General features: G+C 50.7%; 1 protein-coding gene across 1 annotated transcript in view; it reads left to right on the plus strand.

Annotated features, from left to right (window-relative positions):
• GTPBP1 (GTP binding protein 1) overlaps positions 1–16916 on the plus strand; it is a 25924-nt gene extending 9008 nt beyond the window's left edge. The window contains exons 3-12 of the mRNA XM_004373865.2: positions 2312–2492; positions 3131–3479; positions 5846–5969; positions 9176–9290; positions 11048–11192; positions 11321–11503; positions 12251–12386; positions 13037–13215; positions 14569–14769; positions 15632–16916. Of these exons, the coding sequence (XP_004373922.1) occupies positions 2312–2492; positions 3131–3479; positions 5846–5969; positions 9176–9290; positions 11048–11192; positions 11321–11503; positions 12251–12386; positions 13037–13215; positions 14569–14769; positions 15632–15724 (1706 nt within the window). The 3' untranslated portion in view covers positions 15725–16916. The remainder of the gene's footprint in view (positions 1–2311; positions 2493–3130; positions 3480–5845; positions 5970–9175; positions 9291–11047; positions 11193–11320; positions 11504–12250; positions 12387–13036; positions 13216–14568; positions 14770–15631) is intronic.
• Positions 16917–18032: the final 1116 nt, after the last annotated feature.

The raw sequence follows: 18032 nt of genomic DNA on the forward strand, positions 1-18032 counted from the left end.
AGGTGAAGGTTTACAGAACAAATAGTTTCTCATTAAACAGTCAGTACACATATTGTTTTATGGCATTGGTTAACAACCCCACAACATGTCAACCCTCTCCCTTCTCGACCTTTTTTTTTTTTTTGTGAAAATATACATAGCCAAAGATACACCATTCCAGAAATTTCTACATGCACAGTTCAGTGATACCGATTACATTCTACCAGTTGTGCTGCTCTTCTCACTTTAGATGAAGATTTACAGAACAAAATACTTTCTCATTAAGCAGTTAGTACACATGTTGCCCTATGACAATGGTTAACAACCCCACCACATGTCAACACTGTTCTTACTCAGCCTTGGGTTCCCTATCACCAGCTTTCCTGTCCCCATCTGCCTTCTAGTCTTTGTCCCTGGACTGCTGTGCCTCATTAGTCCCATTTTGTTTTATGGGGCTGTCCAGTCCCTGGTTAATGTTTGTTTTTGTGTGTTGTTTAAAAGGGGGAGGGGTGTTGAATTTGGACATTGGATATCCAACAGTTATCTTCTAGGCAATTGGAAATTCAGTCTAGAGTTCTGGGAAGAAGATAGTGCTAGAAATGAATATTTTTGTAGTTTTCAAAATGAGAATTGAAGCCATAGAACAAGATGGCCTAGGAGAAGATTTAGAGGAAAGAGAAGAAGGCCACTGGAGTGACCACTGTAGAAGACTGGCATTTAGGGGACACAGGCAAGACTAGCCAGGAGAGGAGAAAGAGGAAGCAGAGTGGGGGAAGGCGGATCAGGAGACTTCAGTTGATAGGCAAGCAGGTTGGGAGGAAAGTGTTTCCTGAAGGAAAGGTAAGGTGTCCAGCAGTGTCAAATGCTATAGGAGTCAAGTAGAGGACATGGGGTAGAGTGGTTAAAAGGTCTTTGAGGACTTTTGAAAACTGCAGTTTCTTCTAGAATTTTCCGATTCAGAGATATTAGGTAGTGAGGAAATAAGATCGATACGTGTCGATTACTCTTTTGAGATGCTTGGTGGTAAAAGGAAGAAGAGAGATGGTAGCCCAGTAGATACTTGGACAAAGGGAAGGAGGGTAGTTTTCCTTTTCTTAGTTTAGGAATGGCTTGTTTGCAGGGAGAGAGGAGAAGGTGAGAGGAGAGAGTGACGGGTGCTGAAAGGTCCCTGGGAGGTGGCAAAAGCGAAGAGGTTGGGCGAATGCTGGAGGGATTGGTCTACGGAAGGAGCAAGGATGCTCTCTGAGACAGGAAGGCAGGAGGAAACACTGAGGGAGGTGGTGTGGGAATGAAATGCCATGACATGTGAAAGCACCTGACGTGGTGGTTGTTGTATAGTAGGTGCTCGGTAAATGATTAGTTGATTGGTCCTGCCCTCTATCTGACTCCCTTCCTTATCCTGAGCTCAGATGCATTTTTCCAGCTGTTGGCTGGACATTTCACCTGAGCTCAGTTAAAAATCTGTCTCTAAAATAATTCTTAAGTTCTCTCCCCATTCTTCTCCACCTTCTTGCTTGGATCATTAGCATCTCTTCCTAACTGGACCCCCCTTTCATGTCTCGCTTGCCGTGCACACTATACCGTTGCCCAGCAGGTCTTTCTAACCCACAGCGATCTGATCATATTACTTTCCTTCCTAAATCCCCAAGGCTTCCCATTGCCTGGTACATAACGTGTGTGCTGCTACCGGATGTCACTCTGTCTTCCCAGCTTCCCACCTGTCCTGTGGTCTCCTGCCACTCAATGTCACTTTCCTGCTCCCAGCATACTGAGCTTCTTACTGGTCCCTAAACGTGCCATGATCTGCCATGCTCCATGCTTTGCTCCTCTGTCTACAACGTCCTTTCTCCTTTCTCTGCGGACTCATTTCTCACACTTGGAGACCAGTCTGTAGTCAGCACCCTGCAAAGCTGTCCTCACTTTCTCCAGGCAATGCCACCTGCTCCTATTTTACGTTCTCTCTGTGCGGGTCTATAGTAGAGCATTCAAGCTATATTGCAATTAATTAATTTCCTGTCTGTCCCACTGGGCTGTGAGCTCGCTAAGGGCACTTGTATTCCCAGTACCAGCATGAGGCTTGGCATAAAACCTGGTAGAGTCTCAGTGGTTATTGTTGAATGAATTAACAGATGCCCTGTGTAATGGGAAAGCCTATGGCACTGTCAGGTATGATGTGTGCCCGAGTTTTTGAGAAGTGTCAGATAGAGAGAGCCATGTTCTCCTCCAGCGCTCCTGGTGGGGTCTTTGTTAGGTGTGGTTGAATGCCTGGCTTATTGGCAGGCTGGTTGGCCAGGACCCCCTCTCCTGTTGATATCTGGGCTCTTGTCACCAGATGGGACTGAGTATGGGCTGAGTGAAGCTGACATGGAGGCCTCCTACGCCACAGTGAAGAGCATGGCTGAGCAGATCGAGGCCGATGTCATTCTCCTGAGGGAACGGCAAGAAGCTGGGGGCCGTGTGCGGGATTACCTGGTCCGGAAACGAGTAGGAGACAATGACTTCCTGGAGGTCAGGTGAGAAGGCCTCGGCAATTCAGTATCCCTTCAGCGTGACCTTGGGGTCTAGGGCTTCACAAAGCCTGGTGATTGAGCCTTCAACACCTCGTGTCAGCTGCACTCCATCCTTGGCTGCCTATCTTTCCCTTCCTGAGACGTGGAAAGAGTGTCCTGGGATGTGATGGTTCCTTTCTCTATTTCTGCACTTCCCCATCCTTGGATACTTCCATTTGGGAAGAGTGGGAGAGGGCCTAGCCACATATTCTTTGGGCTTCATTTGCTTTCCTGTCAGCCTGTGAGGCTAGAAAGCCAGGGGGAAGGGAGGAAAACACCTCCCAGGGGAGGTCAAGTTAGCATTTGTGCCTGTCTTGGCTTTGGGGATCCTTCCTGGCAGCTTTGCGGAAGCTAGTGGAAGTTAAGGGAGATAACTGTTGGGGTTGGGATCCTAGTTCCTCTTGAATAACTCTTTCTACTCGCTGGATACAGCTCCAGGGGCATTTCCCAGTGTGCTTATCTGTGAATAGGAGGAACGGTGAGCCCAAGAGGCTCGGGGGCCAGCCTGTACTTACAGATCCACATACTGAGGCACTGAGTTGCCTCTTCACTTGGCTTACCCACTCTCCCTCACGTGGATGTCTGGGTTCGTGTACATGCAGGGTGGCAGTAGTGGGCAACGTGGATGCCGGCAAAAGCACGCTTCTGGGAGTCCTGACACACGGGGAGCTGGACAATGGCCGAGGCTTTGCCCGCCAGAAACTCTTCCGCCACAAACACGAGATTGAATCTGGTCGCACCAGCAGCGTGGGCAATGACATTCTGGGCTTTGACAGTGAAGGCAATGTGGTGAACAAGCCAGACAGCCACGGCGGCAGCCTTGAGTGGACGAAGATCTGTGAGAAGTCCACAAAGGTCATTACCTTCATTGACTTGGCTGGCCATGAGAAATACCTGAAGACCACTGTCTTTGGCATGACTGGCCATTTACCTGACTTCTGCATGCTCATGGTAAGTGAGGTGCTCCTGAGGAGGGGAGGCTCCAGCAGGGCTGGCTGGGGTGTGGTTCTGGGCAAATGTTTGAAATTGTTCTGAGATGAGGCCTCTCTGCTTGGGGCTTTGACATTGGGTCAAGGTGACGAGTTTTGCAGGAGCGACCAGTCCTGTGAGTTCTACAGTCTTGTTGCAAGGGTGTGCCTTGACATCTCTTCTAGGTTAGACCAGGAAGGAACCTTCTTAGTAAAAATCAAGGTATCATTTGCAGACCTTTGTTATTGTTGGGAGGGGCATAGAGGAGGGTTTCTCTTGAGGCTTACTTATTACCTCCAAGAGTGTTCTCTCCTGTGGCTTGGCCTACTTTGAGGAGGTGGCACTCTCAGAGATGGGAGGGTTGGGAAAAAATGAAGGAGAGTGCCGTAAGGAGGCACAAGCAGCATTCACGAGGGGCCTGCAAGGTGATTCTTCCAAAGCCTGTGGGGAGTGTCTGCCAGTGCACGGTACTTGTTGAAGGGCCTGGTGATACAGCAGTGAACAAGGCTGTCCTTGGGCCATTAGAGCTGACAGGCTAGTGTGACTGGACTCTGAAGCAGCTCGTCATGCAGATGAACTGAAAGGCAAAGGGAGCAGAGGGCGTCTGCACTGGACCACGTTGCTAAGCTTGCTTTGTGTCCCACTTATCTTCCTCCCGGGACAGACATTAGGAGTCCGTGAGGTCCACAACCTGGCACACAGCTTTCACAAAAAGAATGAGCAAGTTTTCTTTGGCAAGCTCTTCCTAAACCCCTTCCCATTCCCCACGTCCTCCAGCTGTCTGTGCTAATAAGTGTAGTAAACACAAGCATCTGTTTAGAGCAAACTTGATCAAGTTACCCCACAAACACAGGTTCTCAGGCAAATTCTCCCCAAACTGAAGAATAAAGAGAGGCAGAACATATGTGTAAACACTTTTGTCAGCTCTCTGCCTAAGGTTCTTGGGATCTCAGCCAGATTTCATCTGTCATTTCTTTGAGCATTGCCAAAGGGTCATTACTGACTTCCTCGGCTGGGCGACAGAAAGTCTTAATGGAAGATCCATCGAGCATATTTGGGGGGTTACTGGGTTTTAAAATACGCATTTTCTAATTGAACTATAGTGATCAGGACCAACTTGTAGAAATATCTCCACCCCTGATGAAATGTTAAATATTAAATGTTAAAAATATTAAAAATTTCTATGGTAAACAATGAAATATTTTATTATTGTTCCATGGCCATCAATTTCCATACATTCATATCATACAAAAAGGAAAGGTACCAAAGGGTTTATAGTGAAAATTCTCTCTTTTATGCTGTCACCCAGCTATCCACCTCCCAGAGGCGACCAGTGTTTCCAGTTTCTTGTGTCTGTTCAGGGTTATTTTGTACTTATACCAGCACATGTATATATATTCTTCCTCTCCAATTCAAATATTCAGAAAAGTTCAAAGAATAGTACAATGAATACCTATAAGCCCACCACTTAGGTTCAACAATCATTAACATTTTGCCATGTTTATCTATATATGTGGCGAATGCGTATGTGTATGTATGGTTTTTTGGCAGAGTCATTTGTAAACAATTGTGACTCTTCATCCCCAAATACTTTAGCATACAGCTTCGAAAAGTAAGGACGGTCTCCTACCACTAGGAGCCAAGAAAACGAACAATAGTTCCTTAATTTAATATCTAGTCTATGCATATATATACACACACACTCTCAGATGTTCCCAAAATGTCTTAACGCTGGTTTTTATTTTCAAATAATGATCCAGTTACCACTAACCATTTTTTTTTAACCCACATGGTAGCATGCTATACCCACTGTTAACACATCTTGCTTTTTCTTCCCCCTTAAAAATATAACTTGGTTATTATCGCATATCAGTAGATAAGAGTTTTACTGGAGGGAATAATAACTGTAATAACAGCTGCCATTCTTCTACACCAGTTCCAGGCTAGTTCTGTGCCAAACCCTTCACAGATATTTAAACTTTAAGTGACTCTCTGTGGATATTGTTATCCTCCCATTTTACAGATGGGAAAAACGAGGGCCAGGGGTATTAACTTGAGTCCACTTTGTTTTCCCAGATGTCTGGGTTTTTATTTTCTATTGTTTCCAAGTTTCCTCTGATTTTGATAGCTCACATCATTTAGTCAGAAGTTAAAATGATCCATGTCCAGCCCAGCCTTCATCTACAGCCGTTTTTTTTCCTGGCCTTAGGCATGTGCCCACGAGCCCTGTTCGGACGGCAGCCTCAGAGATGGGCTCTCTTTTACCCAGCCTTCTTTCAGCCCCTGTGCCCACCCAGCAGCATTCCATGTCTCCCTTGTCCTGACAGTTCCTTTCTGTGTTGGGACAGGTGGGCAGCAATGCTGGCATTGTGGGGATGACCAAGGAGCACCTGGGCTTGGCCTTGGCACTCAATGTGCCTGTCTTTGTGGTGGTTACCAAGATTGACATGTGTCCTGCCAACATCCTGCAAGGTAAGTGAGGTCTCCAATTAATCGCAGCCTCTCTGTTCGGGGCCGTCACCCATGTGGACTCATTGGTGGTCTGCTACCAGGGCTTCAACCCAGAATCTTCTGTTTCTTCCTCCCCTGTCTAGATCTAAGTCTGAGCACAGCCTAGAATCATCTCCTGCTCTTTATTCCTTCTGGTTCCAAGTGCGGGATCGTTGAGATCCCTGATCTGGTACCTTCTTTTCGATGGCCCCAGGCAGAAGGGGTTGAGTCCTACCCTGTAAGGTGGATATATGTGTAGAAATTTGGGCAGAGGGTCTGGTTACCTTTTAGCACCAAAGGCTTCAGCACAGGGCTGCAGGGGTAGGCCTTCATGCGTTTCTCCTACATTGCTGCAGATTGTAGTAGAGAAGCCCTTTTGGAGGGCCTTGTAAGGGCCTTGGCAGGTTTATAGATGTCCAAGAGATCCTTTTGGCAGATGAACATTTTTCTAGGAAGCAGAGCACTCTGGGAAGAACATTATTCTTCTCAGGGCCCCTAAGTCACTTGCTTATAGGATGTGAGTCTTCTAAAGACTAGAGGAATCCGATGGGCTTGTAACTTAGAAAACGGGCCGCATGTGTGCACTTTCTGCTGTTAGCAAAGACATCATACGTGAAGAAAGCAAAAGGTCATTAAAAAGACAGGAAAGAAAGAAAAGACCAAAATGAATGTCAGAAGAGACTCTGAAACTTGCTCTTGAACATAGAGTAGCTAAAGCAAACAGAAAGAATGATCATGTAAAACAGCTGAACAGAAGATTTCAAAGGCCAGCTCGAGAAGACAGAGTAAAGTATTATAATGCAATGTGCAAAGACCTGGAGTTAGATAACCAAAAGGGAAGAACACGTTTGGCATTTCTCAAACTGAAAGAACTGATGAAAAAATTCAAGCCTTGAGTTGCAGTATTTAAAAGATTCTGTGGGCAAAATATTGAATGATGCAAGACGCATCAAAAGAAGATGGAAGGAATACACGGAGCCTCTGTACCAAAGGAGGTAGCATATGATGAAGAACTGATGGTATGGGAGGAAGAAGTCCAAGCTGCACTGAAGGTATTAGTGAAAAACAAGGCTACAAGAATTGACGGAATATTGGTTGAGATGTTTCAAAAACGGATGCAGTGCTGGAGGCACTTATTTGTCTATCCAAAAGTTTGGAAGACAGCCACCTGGCCAGCCAACTGGAAGAGATCCATATTTGTGCCCATTCCAATAAAAGGTGATCCAACAGAAGGCAGAAATTATCAAACAATATCATCAATATCACATGCAAGTAAAGTTTTGTTGAAGATAATTAAAAGATGATTGCAGCAGTGCATCGACAGGGAACTGCCAGAAATTCAAGCAGGATTCAGAATAGGACGTGGAATGATGGGTATCATTGCTGATGTCACATGGATCTTGGCTGAAAGCAGAGAATACCAAAAGATGTTTACGTGTGTTTTATTGACTGTGCAAAGGCATTCAATTGTGTGGATCATAACAAATTATGGATAACATTGTGAAGAATGGGAATTCCAGAACACTTAATTGAGGAGCCTGTACTGCCAAGAAGCAGTCATTTGAACAGAACAAGGGGATACTGCATGGTTTAAAATCAGAAAAAGTGTGCATCAGGGTTGTGTCCTTTCACCTTACTTATTGAATCTGTATGCTGAGCAGATAATCTGAGAAGCAGGACTGTATGAAGAATGTGGCATCAGGATTGGAGGAAGACTCATCAACAACCTGTGACATGCAGATGACACAACCCTGCTTGCTGAAAGTGAAGAGGACTTGAAGCACTTACATGAAGAAGATCAAAGACTACAGACTTCAGTATGAATTACACTTCAACATAAAGAAAACAAAAGTCCTCACAACTGGACCAGTAAGCAACATCATGATAAACAGAGAAAATATTGAAGTTGTCAAGGATTTCATTTTACCTGGATCCACATTCAGCGCCTATAGAAGCCAGCAGTTAAGAAATCGAGTGGGTAAATTTGCTGCAAAAGACGTCTTTAAAGTGTTAAAAAGCAAAGATGTCACTCTGAGGACTAAGGTGCACCTGACCTAAGCCATGGTACTTTCAGTTGCCTCATATACATGCGAAAGCTGGACAATGAATAAGGAAGACCAAAGAATTGATGCCTTTGAATTATGGTGTTGGCAAAGAAAGTTGAATATACCATGGACTGCCAGAAGAATGAACAAATCCGTCTTGGAAGAAGTATAGCCAGAATGCTCCTTAGAAGCGAGGCTGGAGAGACTTTGTCTCAAGTACTTTGGACGTGTTATCAGAAGGGACCAGTCCCTGGAGAAGGACATCATGCTTGGTAAAGTAGAGGGTCAGTGAAAAACAGGAAGATCCTCAACGAGATGGATTGACACAGTGGCTGCAACAGTGGACTCAAACATAGCAAGGATTGTGAGGATGGTGCAGGACTGGGCAGTTTTCATTCTGCTGTACATAGGGTCACTGTGAGAACCAACTCAGCGGCACCTGTCTTAGTCATCTAGTGCTGCTATAACAGAAATACCACAAGTGGATGGTTTCAACAAGCAGAAGTTTATTCTCTCACAGTCTGGTAGGCTAGAAGTCTGATTTCAGGGCATCAGCTCCAGGGGAAGGCTTCCTCTGTTGGCTCTGGAGGGAGAACCTTGTCATCAATCTTCCCCTGGTCTAGGAGCTTCTCCGCACAGGAACCCTGGGTCCAAAGGACATGCTGTGCTCCCTGCTCTGCTTTCTTGGTCGTATGAAGTCCCCATGTCTCTCTGCTCGCTTCTCTCTTTTATATCTTAGAAGGAATTGGCTCAAGACAATCTAATCTTGTAGGCTGAGTCCTGCTTCATTAACATAACTGCTGCTAATCTCATCAACATCATAGAGATAGGATTTATAACACGTAGGAAAATCACAGCAGATGACAAGTTGGTGGACAATCACACAATGCTGGGAATCATGGCCCAGCCATTTGACAGATATTTTTGGGGGTCACGATTCAATCCGTGACAGCACCTAACAACACAACACCACCACCCACCCAAAGTTTTTATCCTTTTTGCTCCTCCAGGCTTTGTGGCATTTAACACTGATCCATCGTGTGTCTCCTGCTTGCATCACTGATGAGTGGACCCCTCTTGCCCTGGAAGCCTGGCAAAAGAGAAGGCTGTGTCCCCTAATTCTGTTCCATTTCACCCTTTAAGAAACCCTGAAGCTGTTACAGCGCCTGCTGAAGTCACCAGGATGCCGGAAGATCCCCGTGCTGGTGCAGAGCAAGGACGATGTGATTGTCATGGCCTCAAACTTCAGTTCAGAGAGGTGAGAGGGTGGGCACATGGTGCTGGGTGGGCACCCTTTCTGTCTGTAGTAGTGAGTGATAGGACGGGTAACTGGCAGTTTGGGCAGTAGGTCTCATGGAAACATCAGATCAGACCACCTCCCAGTGAATAGTCAAGGATTGGATGAAATGGAAGGTTCTGGCCTCAGCACAAAATATCCCAGGCTGACAGTGTTGCCCGGGAGCTGTATCAGGTGACTCAGACTCTGAAGTGCTGGACTCCCCGGGGTTGGAATCATAGCTGAGAGCTGCGGTGTCCTTATCTGTGAAATGGCAATAGTATTACCTTTCCGTTAGGGCTCTTGGGAGTCCTAGAAATGATGTATATAAAGCACTTAGCACTGTGCCTGGCTGGTGTATAATGGACTCACAGCCATTTTTATAACTATTCATGGTTTTTTTAATACTATTGTTGCTCAAAAGCTATTTAATGGCATATCAATTTTGGCACTGACTCATTAATGTATTCTTTCATTCTGTAAATATTTATTGGCTGTTTGTTTTGTGCCAGGCTCTTCATCTAGGCATTGAGGATTCTGAGTTGACTTGGCCACAATCCTTGAAGTGTTCATTTCCTTGGTCAAAGACACTTTCTTGGTAATAGTGAACTTGGGTGACTCAGCTCCTTCCCCCAAACTCTTGTTTAGGAGCCATGCGTTCAGTGCCATCAGCTGCCTGAGATGGCCAGTAGTGCGGGGACCCGGAGCAGCCTCTGGCTCTGCCCTGATGCTGTATTCAGGACCACCAGCCAGCCAGCAGAGGGGGTGCTAGTCAGCCTCGTTTCTGTTCATTCATTTTATTGAGTGCCTGTTCTGTTCAGGGGGAGCCCAGGGGCTGCAGTGGTTAAGCGCTCAGCTGCTACCTGAAAGGTCAGCAGTTCAAACCCACCAGCCGCTTTTCGGGAGAAAGATGTGGCAGTCTGCTTCCGTAAAGGTTACCCTTGGAAACCCTACGGGGCAGTTCTACTCTGTCCTGTAGGGTCACTATGAGTCGGAACTGACTTGATGGCAATGGGTACAGGTTCTGTGCAGGCACTATTCTAGGATTGGATAATTATATAATTCCTGGCCTTAATTGTTTAATACTGAATAGTGGATACAGAGGCCTTTCAGATAACTCTGATGGGAGATCAGATGCAGTCACATGCAACAGAGACACAGAAAACTCTGAGAACTCTAGAGGCATTGAGAGTCCCCATCCAGGAGTGGCTTCATGGAAGAAGTGGCACATGAGGTAGGCTTTGAAGGATAAGGATTGGGTAGTTGGATAAGAGGGAAGGAATTCAGGCAGAAGGGTCAGAATGAAGAAGAAAGTACCAGGCTTTATAGGAGAAGGGAAAGCTCTCTGGTCTGGTTGGAGTATAGGAATTTGAGAGAAATAAATCTGAAGAGATGGCTACGAGCCCAGATGTGAAGGGGCATGAATTCTGCAAAAGAATCTGGACTGTCTCCTCTGCAGTGGAAAGGCGGTTGAGGGTTTCAGGCAAGCGTGTGCTTTAGGAAGAAGAGGCAGTCACGAGGTCCCAAAATAGGGCAGGGGTCGGGGGACAGAGCAGAGGGGACAGATTTCAGAGACAAAGCTGAGTAAGAGAAGAAGGCCTCGGAGGAATAGAGAGGGATGGGACCATTCATAGCAGCAGCTGCTCCCGGAGCCCTCTTGCTCCCGCCTGTGTCAGGGCAGGAGCTGGCTGCCCGAGCTCATCTGTCTCTCTCTCCCTTTCTCTTCACCCTCTGCTTAGGATGTGCCCGATCTTCCAGATCTCCAATGTTACAGGCGAGAACCTTGATCTGCTGAAGATGTTCCTCAACCTCCTGTCCCCTCGCACCAGCTACAGGGAGGAAGAGCCCGCTGAATTTCAGATTGATGACACCTACTCTGTCCCGGTGAGCGCTGCTTCTGGCCTGAGCAGGGTAGGATCTGGGTGGGTACTTTCGACAGGCATTGGGGGGCAAGGCTTTGGTGGGGGGCCGAGTGGGATGGACTTACTGGGCCAGGGTCTTCTCCTCTGCAGGGTGTGGGGACAGTAGTGTCGGGGACAACACTGAGGGGCCTGATCAAGCTGAATGACACGCTCCTGCTGGGCCCTGACCCGCTGGGGAACTTCCTGTCCATTGCTGTCAAATCGATCCATCGCAAGCGCATGCCTGTCAAGGAGGTGCGGGGTGGCCAGACGGCCTCCTTCGCGCTGAAGAAGGTGAATATGGATGCTACCTGACTCCCTCGGCTCTGAGAGGCTAGGCTTGGGAGCCAAGTGCTTTACTCACCATGTCCAGTCCTCTCCGCTGCCCTGCCAGTTAGGGATGCCTGACCTCACTTTCAAAGATAAAGAAACTGTGGCTCAGAGAACCCAAGTGACTTGCCCAGGAGCACACAGTAAGTGCTAGAGCAGGACTTGAACCCAGGACTGCCCGACCCCTAAGCTCTCTTCCTCCCTCTGGTGCCTAGGAGCAGGGTGCCCTAGCACAGTGCTGAGGTCAGATAGGGTTGTTGGATTCCTGTCAAATCCTCTTCCCATTCAGCCTTCCATCCTCTGGGTTTTGGGGTGAGTCACCTACCTTTCCCTCCAACCAAATTAACCAGGAAAAATGGGCCTTTTATTCCCTCCACCAGTCATAGCGTGCTCACCCTGTCTCCCCACCTGAATGCTTGTCTTCCTCTGCCCCCTCACCATCCAGTCACTTCTCCCCTATTCTTCAAGGCCCAGCTAAGCGCCATTTCTTGAATGAAGCCTTCCTGACCTCCACTAGCAGGGTTTAGGCTTCCCATGTAGCACTGAAGTGTGCCTTGCACTGTCCACCTAGAAGGCTTGTGTTCCAGTGGTGAGGGGGCAAGGCTCATCTGGGGTGGTTTCTATTCCAGAAAGACTCTGGTCCTCCAGGACACCAGGGTAAAACGAGAAGGCATTGTGGTCCCTGAGGTCTGGGCTTCCCTTTCCTTTCAGATCAAGCGCTCGTCCATACGGAAAGGCATGGTGATGGTTTCCCCACGTTTGAATCCCCAAGCATCCTGGGAGTTTGAGGCAGAGATTCTCGTCCTCCACCACCCCACCACCATTAGCCCGCGCTACCAGGCCATGGGTAGGTGTCTGAGGGCCCTGCCAGTCCAGGAGGGCCCCACTCAAACTCCCCCCACGAGGTGCTCCAGCAACCTGAGCTCCAGAGTGTCAGCTCCAACCAAGAGGCAGGTGTCCATTCTGGTCAGGGATGCGGCCCCCTGGCCTGCCCGTGAGTCGAGTGTTTATTTAGTCCTGCAAACACTGACCGAGTTCTGCTCTGTGCTGGGCTCTGGAGACGCAGACCTGCCTCAGGGAGCTCACATGCAGTCCTTCTGTGAGCATCTACAGACACACTGTGTGCCAAGCAGTATTGCCAAGGTGCTGGGTACAATGATGAGCTGGGCAAGAAAGAGCCTTCCCTCAGGGAGCTCCCAGCCCAGTGAGGAGGCTCTCGGGCACACAATGTGCCCTGGGCTCCAGGAGCTAGGGCCAGTGTCCATGCAGGGTCCAGGGGCAGGGGGGGAAGGTCTAACTGCAGAGAAAGGTGGGCAAGTCTGGGCAGGCTGAGACGTGGAGCACAGCACACTCAGCCACCCTTGGCCTCCCTGAAGTCTTTCGGCCCGGAGGTGTGCCCAGCCCTGTGCAGCTCAGGCATATTGCATGCTTTCACTCACTGCCTTCCCCCGCCCGGAGGCCGCTCCAGCCTATCCTGACCTCATGGCTCCTTGACAGTGCACTGTGGGAGCATTAGGCAGACAGCCACCATTCTGAGTATGGACAAGGACTGTCTGCGCACTGGGGACAAGGCCACCGTGCACTTCCGCTTCATCAAGACCCCTGAGTACCTGCACATAGACCAGCGACTGGTGTTCCGGGAAGGCCGCACCAAGGCTGTGGGCACCATCACCAAGGTAGGCCTGGCAGACCTCCTCCGGGGCTACTTCGGCTCTGGAGACCGAGCAGGCTCTCCTTGAGAAGCCCTGAGACTCCCCCTAACCTCCTGGAGGAGAGGCCTGTAACTGCTGTGGAAGTGCTGGACAGTGCTGAGGTGTGGCCTCAGGGCCATCTTCTCTGCTTCCCCTGACAGTGGTCCCTGGGCCTGCCGTCTTCCTGGGTTGGGGTGGTGACCATGGAGGAGAGAGGGTGGAGAGGAGGCAGGGCATTCCTCGGTAGAACAGTGGTGGCAGAGTCTCCGGGCCTAGCCAGGGTCAGTGTCTGGCATGCCAGGCACAGGTTCCTTAGGCCTGGCTGGGGCTGGGCCAGCGCCTGAGATCTCAGAGCAGCGGGCTCGACTGGAGTGAGTGCTGGACAGTAGGAAGGGCACAGACTTGAGTTCCCTTGGGCCCTGGAGCCTACCTCTCGCTCTCTGCAAGCCCCACCCACAGCTTTGTGTAGGGGCATTTGATGGAGCGGTTGATCCCTGTACCATACAGAGGGAAGAAGGGGCCCCAGCCTCCAAGAACTTGGAATCAGCTTCAGGCTTGCCTTTGCTTCCAGAATATTCCTCCTCAGACCCATCCAGAGTCGTGGTGACCCTGGGGCTTCACTGTGTGTGTGGTGGGGAGGGGGTCATCTCCTCGAAGGCCTCCTTGCCTCTGGGACTGGCTGCCGGCACACTGTGGTGCCCTCAGGGACTCAGCTGGGCCTCCTCCTGCTTGTTTGAGACTGACATTACGCCACAAGGAGAGAGTCTGAGTCAGTTGCTCTGCGTAGTAACTTTAAGATTTCTGATAGCTAAACTCCAAATGCTTCCAGCTGATGAGGCTTCACTTGGCCTCTTGGGGAAGCCTGTCCTTAAACCTGCCGCAGACTCGTTACAGGGCAGAGGGATCCTGGGCTGAAGACTCCGGTAGTGCCCTGAAGAGTGTCAGCCAGCTTAGCAGGGAAGAGTGCCTCAAGTGAAGCCAGGCTCTGGCAGGCTGGACCCCGGGCAGGAGCTGGAGTGAGCGGGAGGTGGCAGAGAGGCTCACAGATTCTCTGCAGGATGAGCCTTTCTGGCCAGGGCACGGAGGGACGGGGCTGGCCCGGGCTGAGCAGAAGCTGGAGGGGAGGCCTTGGCAGTCCCGGGACATCGAGTAGGAATGAAAGTAGCTTTCCACGGGAAGATCCCACTGCCGTAGTCTTCCTGCCACCCACCTTGCCCAGGACCAGCCAGGTCAGGAATGGGAAGGGGGCTGGGGAAGTGGCTACCGGGGAGCAGGCAGCTGAGCAGATGGCACTGCCCCACAGCTTGGGCCTCACCCTCACCCCCTTGGTTCTTACAGCTCCTCCAGACCACCAACAACTCCCCGATGAACTCCAAGCCCCAGCAGATTAAGATGCAGTCGACGAAAAAGGGCCCTCTGACCAAACGAGAAGAGGGGGGCCCCTCTGGCGGGCCTGCAGTAGGTGCACCCCAACCTGGAGATGCGGCTGCCTCCATAGGGGCTGTGCAGCCTTCTGCAGCCAGCAGTCTTCAGCCACAGGTGAGCATGAGTCCTGGGTCCCGGCCTGGGCCCCTGCCACCTGGGGCAGGGATGAGGGTATGTGCAGCTGTGACTCTGATTCTGCTAAGGGGACACACAGGAGAGCCGAGGGCAGCCGCATGTCTGAGTTAATATCTAGAAGGTGCGTACAGCTCCTGGTACCTAAGTGCTCTACAGGCGGGAGCTCCTTGCCTCTTAACGCAGTGCTTTTCAGACTCGATGTGGCCTACATAGAGTCAGTCTACTTGGTTCTGACTAGCATTTGGTTTTAATGAAATAAAATAGGATAGAAAAATGGCGGAGTTTCCCCCTCTCATTTTAAGTATTGCTTGTGAGTGTGAGGGATGCTGCCATCCAAAAGGTTTGAAAGACACTGTCTCAGAGGGTCCTCTTGTGCCCCCTGCCCTGACAGGCACACCTCTCGGAGGGCAGGCACACCTCCTGGAGGACAGGTGCCTTGACCATGTCTGTGTGGCGCTCATGAGTCCTCTCCTGGCCTGATGAAGGCCTGGCCCCCCCTTGCATCCGTCTTCCCAGCATCTCTCTCTTCTCCTTTGGAGAGGGAAGCTTCTGTCTGAATCTGTCGTTTCTGCTCTCTCTCTCTCCTGTTCATCCCTTTCTCTTTCCACTGATCAGCAGTGTGAATGGTGATTCCTCACCTCCCTGTGCTCTGAACGGCCCCATCAACGATACCACATAGGACCCACCTCCCTGTGAGCAGAGTGGTGTGCTCAGGATCACAGGAAATTCCTGGTCAGGCATGCCAGGACCTCACTGCCTGCTCGCTCATCTCCTGCCCCCACCCTGCGACCCCCGGCTCCAGAGGGCTAGTGTGTCTCAAGCTCCTTTTTCTCTCTTCCAGCCCAAGCCCAGCAGCGGGGGCCGGCGACGGGGAGGCCAGCGACACAAGGTGAAGTCCCAGGGAGCCTGTGGGACTCCTGCCAGCGGCTGCTGAATCTTCCCCTGGCCCACCCCCTCCACCTGAGGATCCTCACACTGGCCACTGCCCCACGAGATGGCCAGAGCAGCTCTGACCACAGCCCGCCTTCCCCTCAGGCCAAAGCCGGAGCCACCCTTGTCACCCCCACCCCCGTTTTCCAGGGGGGTTGTAATTTATACCTGCTGAGGCAGGTGGCCAGACTTCCCGAGGACTGACCATCTCCCACCCCCTTTCCACCTTCCTCCTCACCCACACGTTTTTTGTACATCTGGGCCCTTAGTTTTTATTCTTTTTATTATATATCTATATCTATATTTAGTGTGTATGTTCGTGTGTGAGGTGCAGGATACGGCTGGTCAGGGCCCTGTCATTCTCTCCTTTTCTCCCTCCATGGCTGGCCACCAGCCTCCAGAAGCTGTCCACCCGCCTGTCTGTTAGTCCGTCCATCTGTCTTGTGAGAAAATCCTCAGGGCCTTTAGGGGATGTCAGGGAGCTGAAGGAGCACCCCACTTTCCCTGACCCCCTCCTCCTCTGCACTCGGGCCCTTCCATGGAGCCAGGGCTCTGAGTGACGGGCTTCTGGGTTGTGTCTGCTGCTGTCCGAGCAAGGAGCCCCTGATCTAGGACTTGGTGGAGAGTGGTGGCTTCCCATTCTCACTCCTCCTCTGCTCCCAAGTAACCTTGTTCCCTTAAGCCCAACAATGAGTAATGCTAAAAGCTGTTAAGTTGTCACCTGTAGATGTATGGCGGGGAGTGGAGATTGGATTGTAGGACCCTCCCCGCCCCCCGACTCTGACTCTTGCCACTGACCCAAAGACAGCGGGTGTTTTCCCCTTGAGACAATCCTGTATTTGCCTGGCCTGCCCAGGTCCTCCTGTGCCCTGCTGTGGCCCTTCTGGGCCCTGCCAGTCCTGCCAAGCCTGGAGCCACTTGCCTTGCCCAGAGCTGCCTCCTGCTTGGACTTTGGCTCTGAACTGTGTTGGGCCTTGGGGCACTGATAACCCAAGTAAGGTCTGGCCTGTTTGGGATCATGTTTTCTAGCACCTCTAGTGGGTGAGGGTGGAGGTGTTCCCCTGGGCCAGGCCGAAACAGGGACCCCTCCTTGCCCATCACACCCTGCCACGTCCCAACATGGCTGCTACAGGAGCTGACTTTCTGGTTTCCTGCACAACAAGGAAGGGCCTGTGCCAGGTTTGGAAGCCCTGATTTGGCTGGGAGGGAGAGGAATGGGGAGGGGTGGGGTGGTGGTGAAAAAGACTTCAGGCCTAGCACAGAGCAGTAAGCCCCCTGCTAGAATCATTGCCTGGGTCGGGGTTGGGGTTGCCCAGCCCAGAAATGGTGGCATAGGCCTGGACTGAAGCCCCAGTTAGGGTGGGTGGCCTGAGAGGCCGAGATTTGTTCGTTCTCTAGCCGGGGCAGACACCCAGCTGGCTGGGTCCTTCCTGAGCCTTGCCTCCTTCCTGTCCCCCAACCCTTTTTTTCTGCCCCCCGCCCTGGCTTCGGGACTGCTGGTTCCCTTTCCTCCCCTCCCCCTATTTCTAGTTACCACTGACCTGTGGCCGTGAGCTGACCAGACCAGCATACAAAATAAAAGTTGGTTCCAAGTTGCCAGTGTCATGGTACCTGCCCAGCCCCTCCAGGCAGGTGCTGCCTGTGGGGTGCGCTGTGGCTCTGCTGCCCCTGAGCACCCAGCGAGCACCCAGCAAGTGGCTGGAGTAGGGCTGGGCAGGCTGGGCCCAGGTTCTCCTGTTAGGGAGGCATGGCTCCGAAATCCAGGTTCCTCCACTTGCTGTGTGATACAGGCAATTTACCAACCTTCTCTGAACAGCAGTTTCCTCATCTACAACTGGAGGCAAATTGCTACCTCAGGGTGGCAGTAAGGATTCCATGAAGGAATCTGTGAAGCCCCTGACACGGTGCCCTGGCCCATGGGAGGTCCTCAGTAAATGGCCACCACACTACCATTCATGCCAGCATCTTGTCCTAGGCTGGACGAGGGGTCCCAAATCCATAGCAGAGGCCAAGAGCTGGGGGTCAGGTGCGAAAGGAGAAATAGTGGCATTGATATGTTTGTGCTGTGTGGCTGGTGCTTCACCAGGTGGCTTCACATACTTCGTATTCTTTGATATTCACTACTGCCATCTATGAGGTAGGTGCTGTTAGTTCCGTTTTTCTAGTTCAGGAAACTGAAGCTCAGAGAGGAGTGTACCCCAGCAAGTGGCAATTCCTGCACCAGCCCTGCCCCCTCAGCTTTTCAGTCAGCAGCCTGGCCTTGTCCTTTCACCCTGCCTGTTTGTCTGCTGGCTCTTTACCTCTTGCTTTTT

The sequence above is a fragment of the Trichechus manatus genome, unplaced genomic scaffold, assembly GCF_000243295.1.
Source record: "Trichechus manatus latirostris isolate Lorelei unplaced genomic scaffold, TriManLat1.0 scaffold00027, whole genome shotgun sequence".
In the NCBI taxonomy this organism is placed as follows: domain Eukaryota; kingdom Metazoa; phylum Chordata; class Mammalia; order Sirenia; family Trichechidae; genus Trichechus; species Trichechus manatus.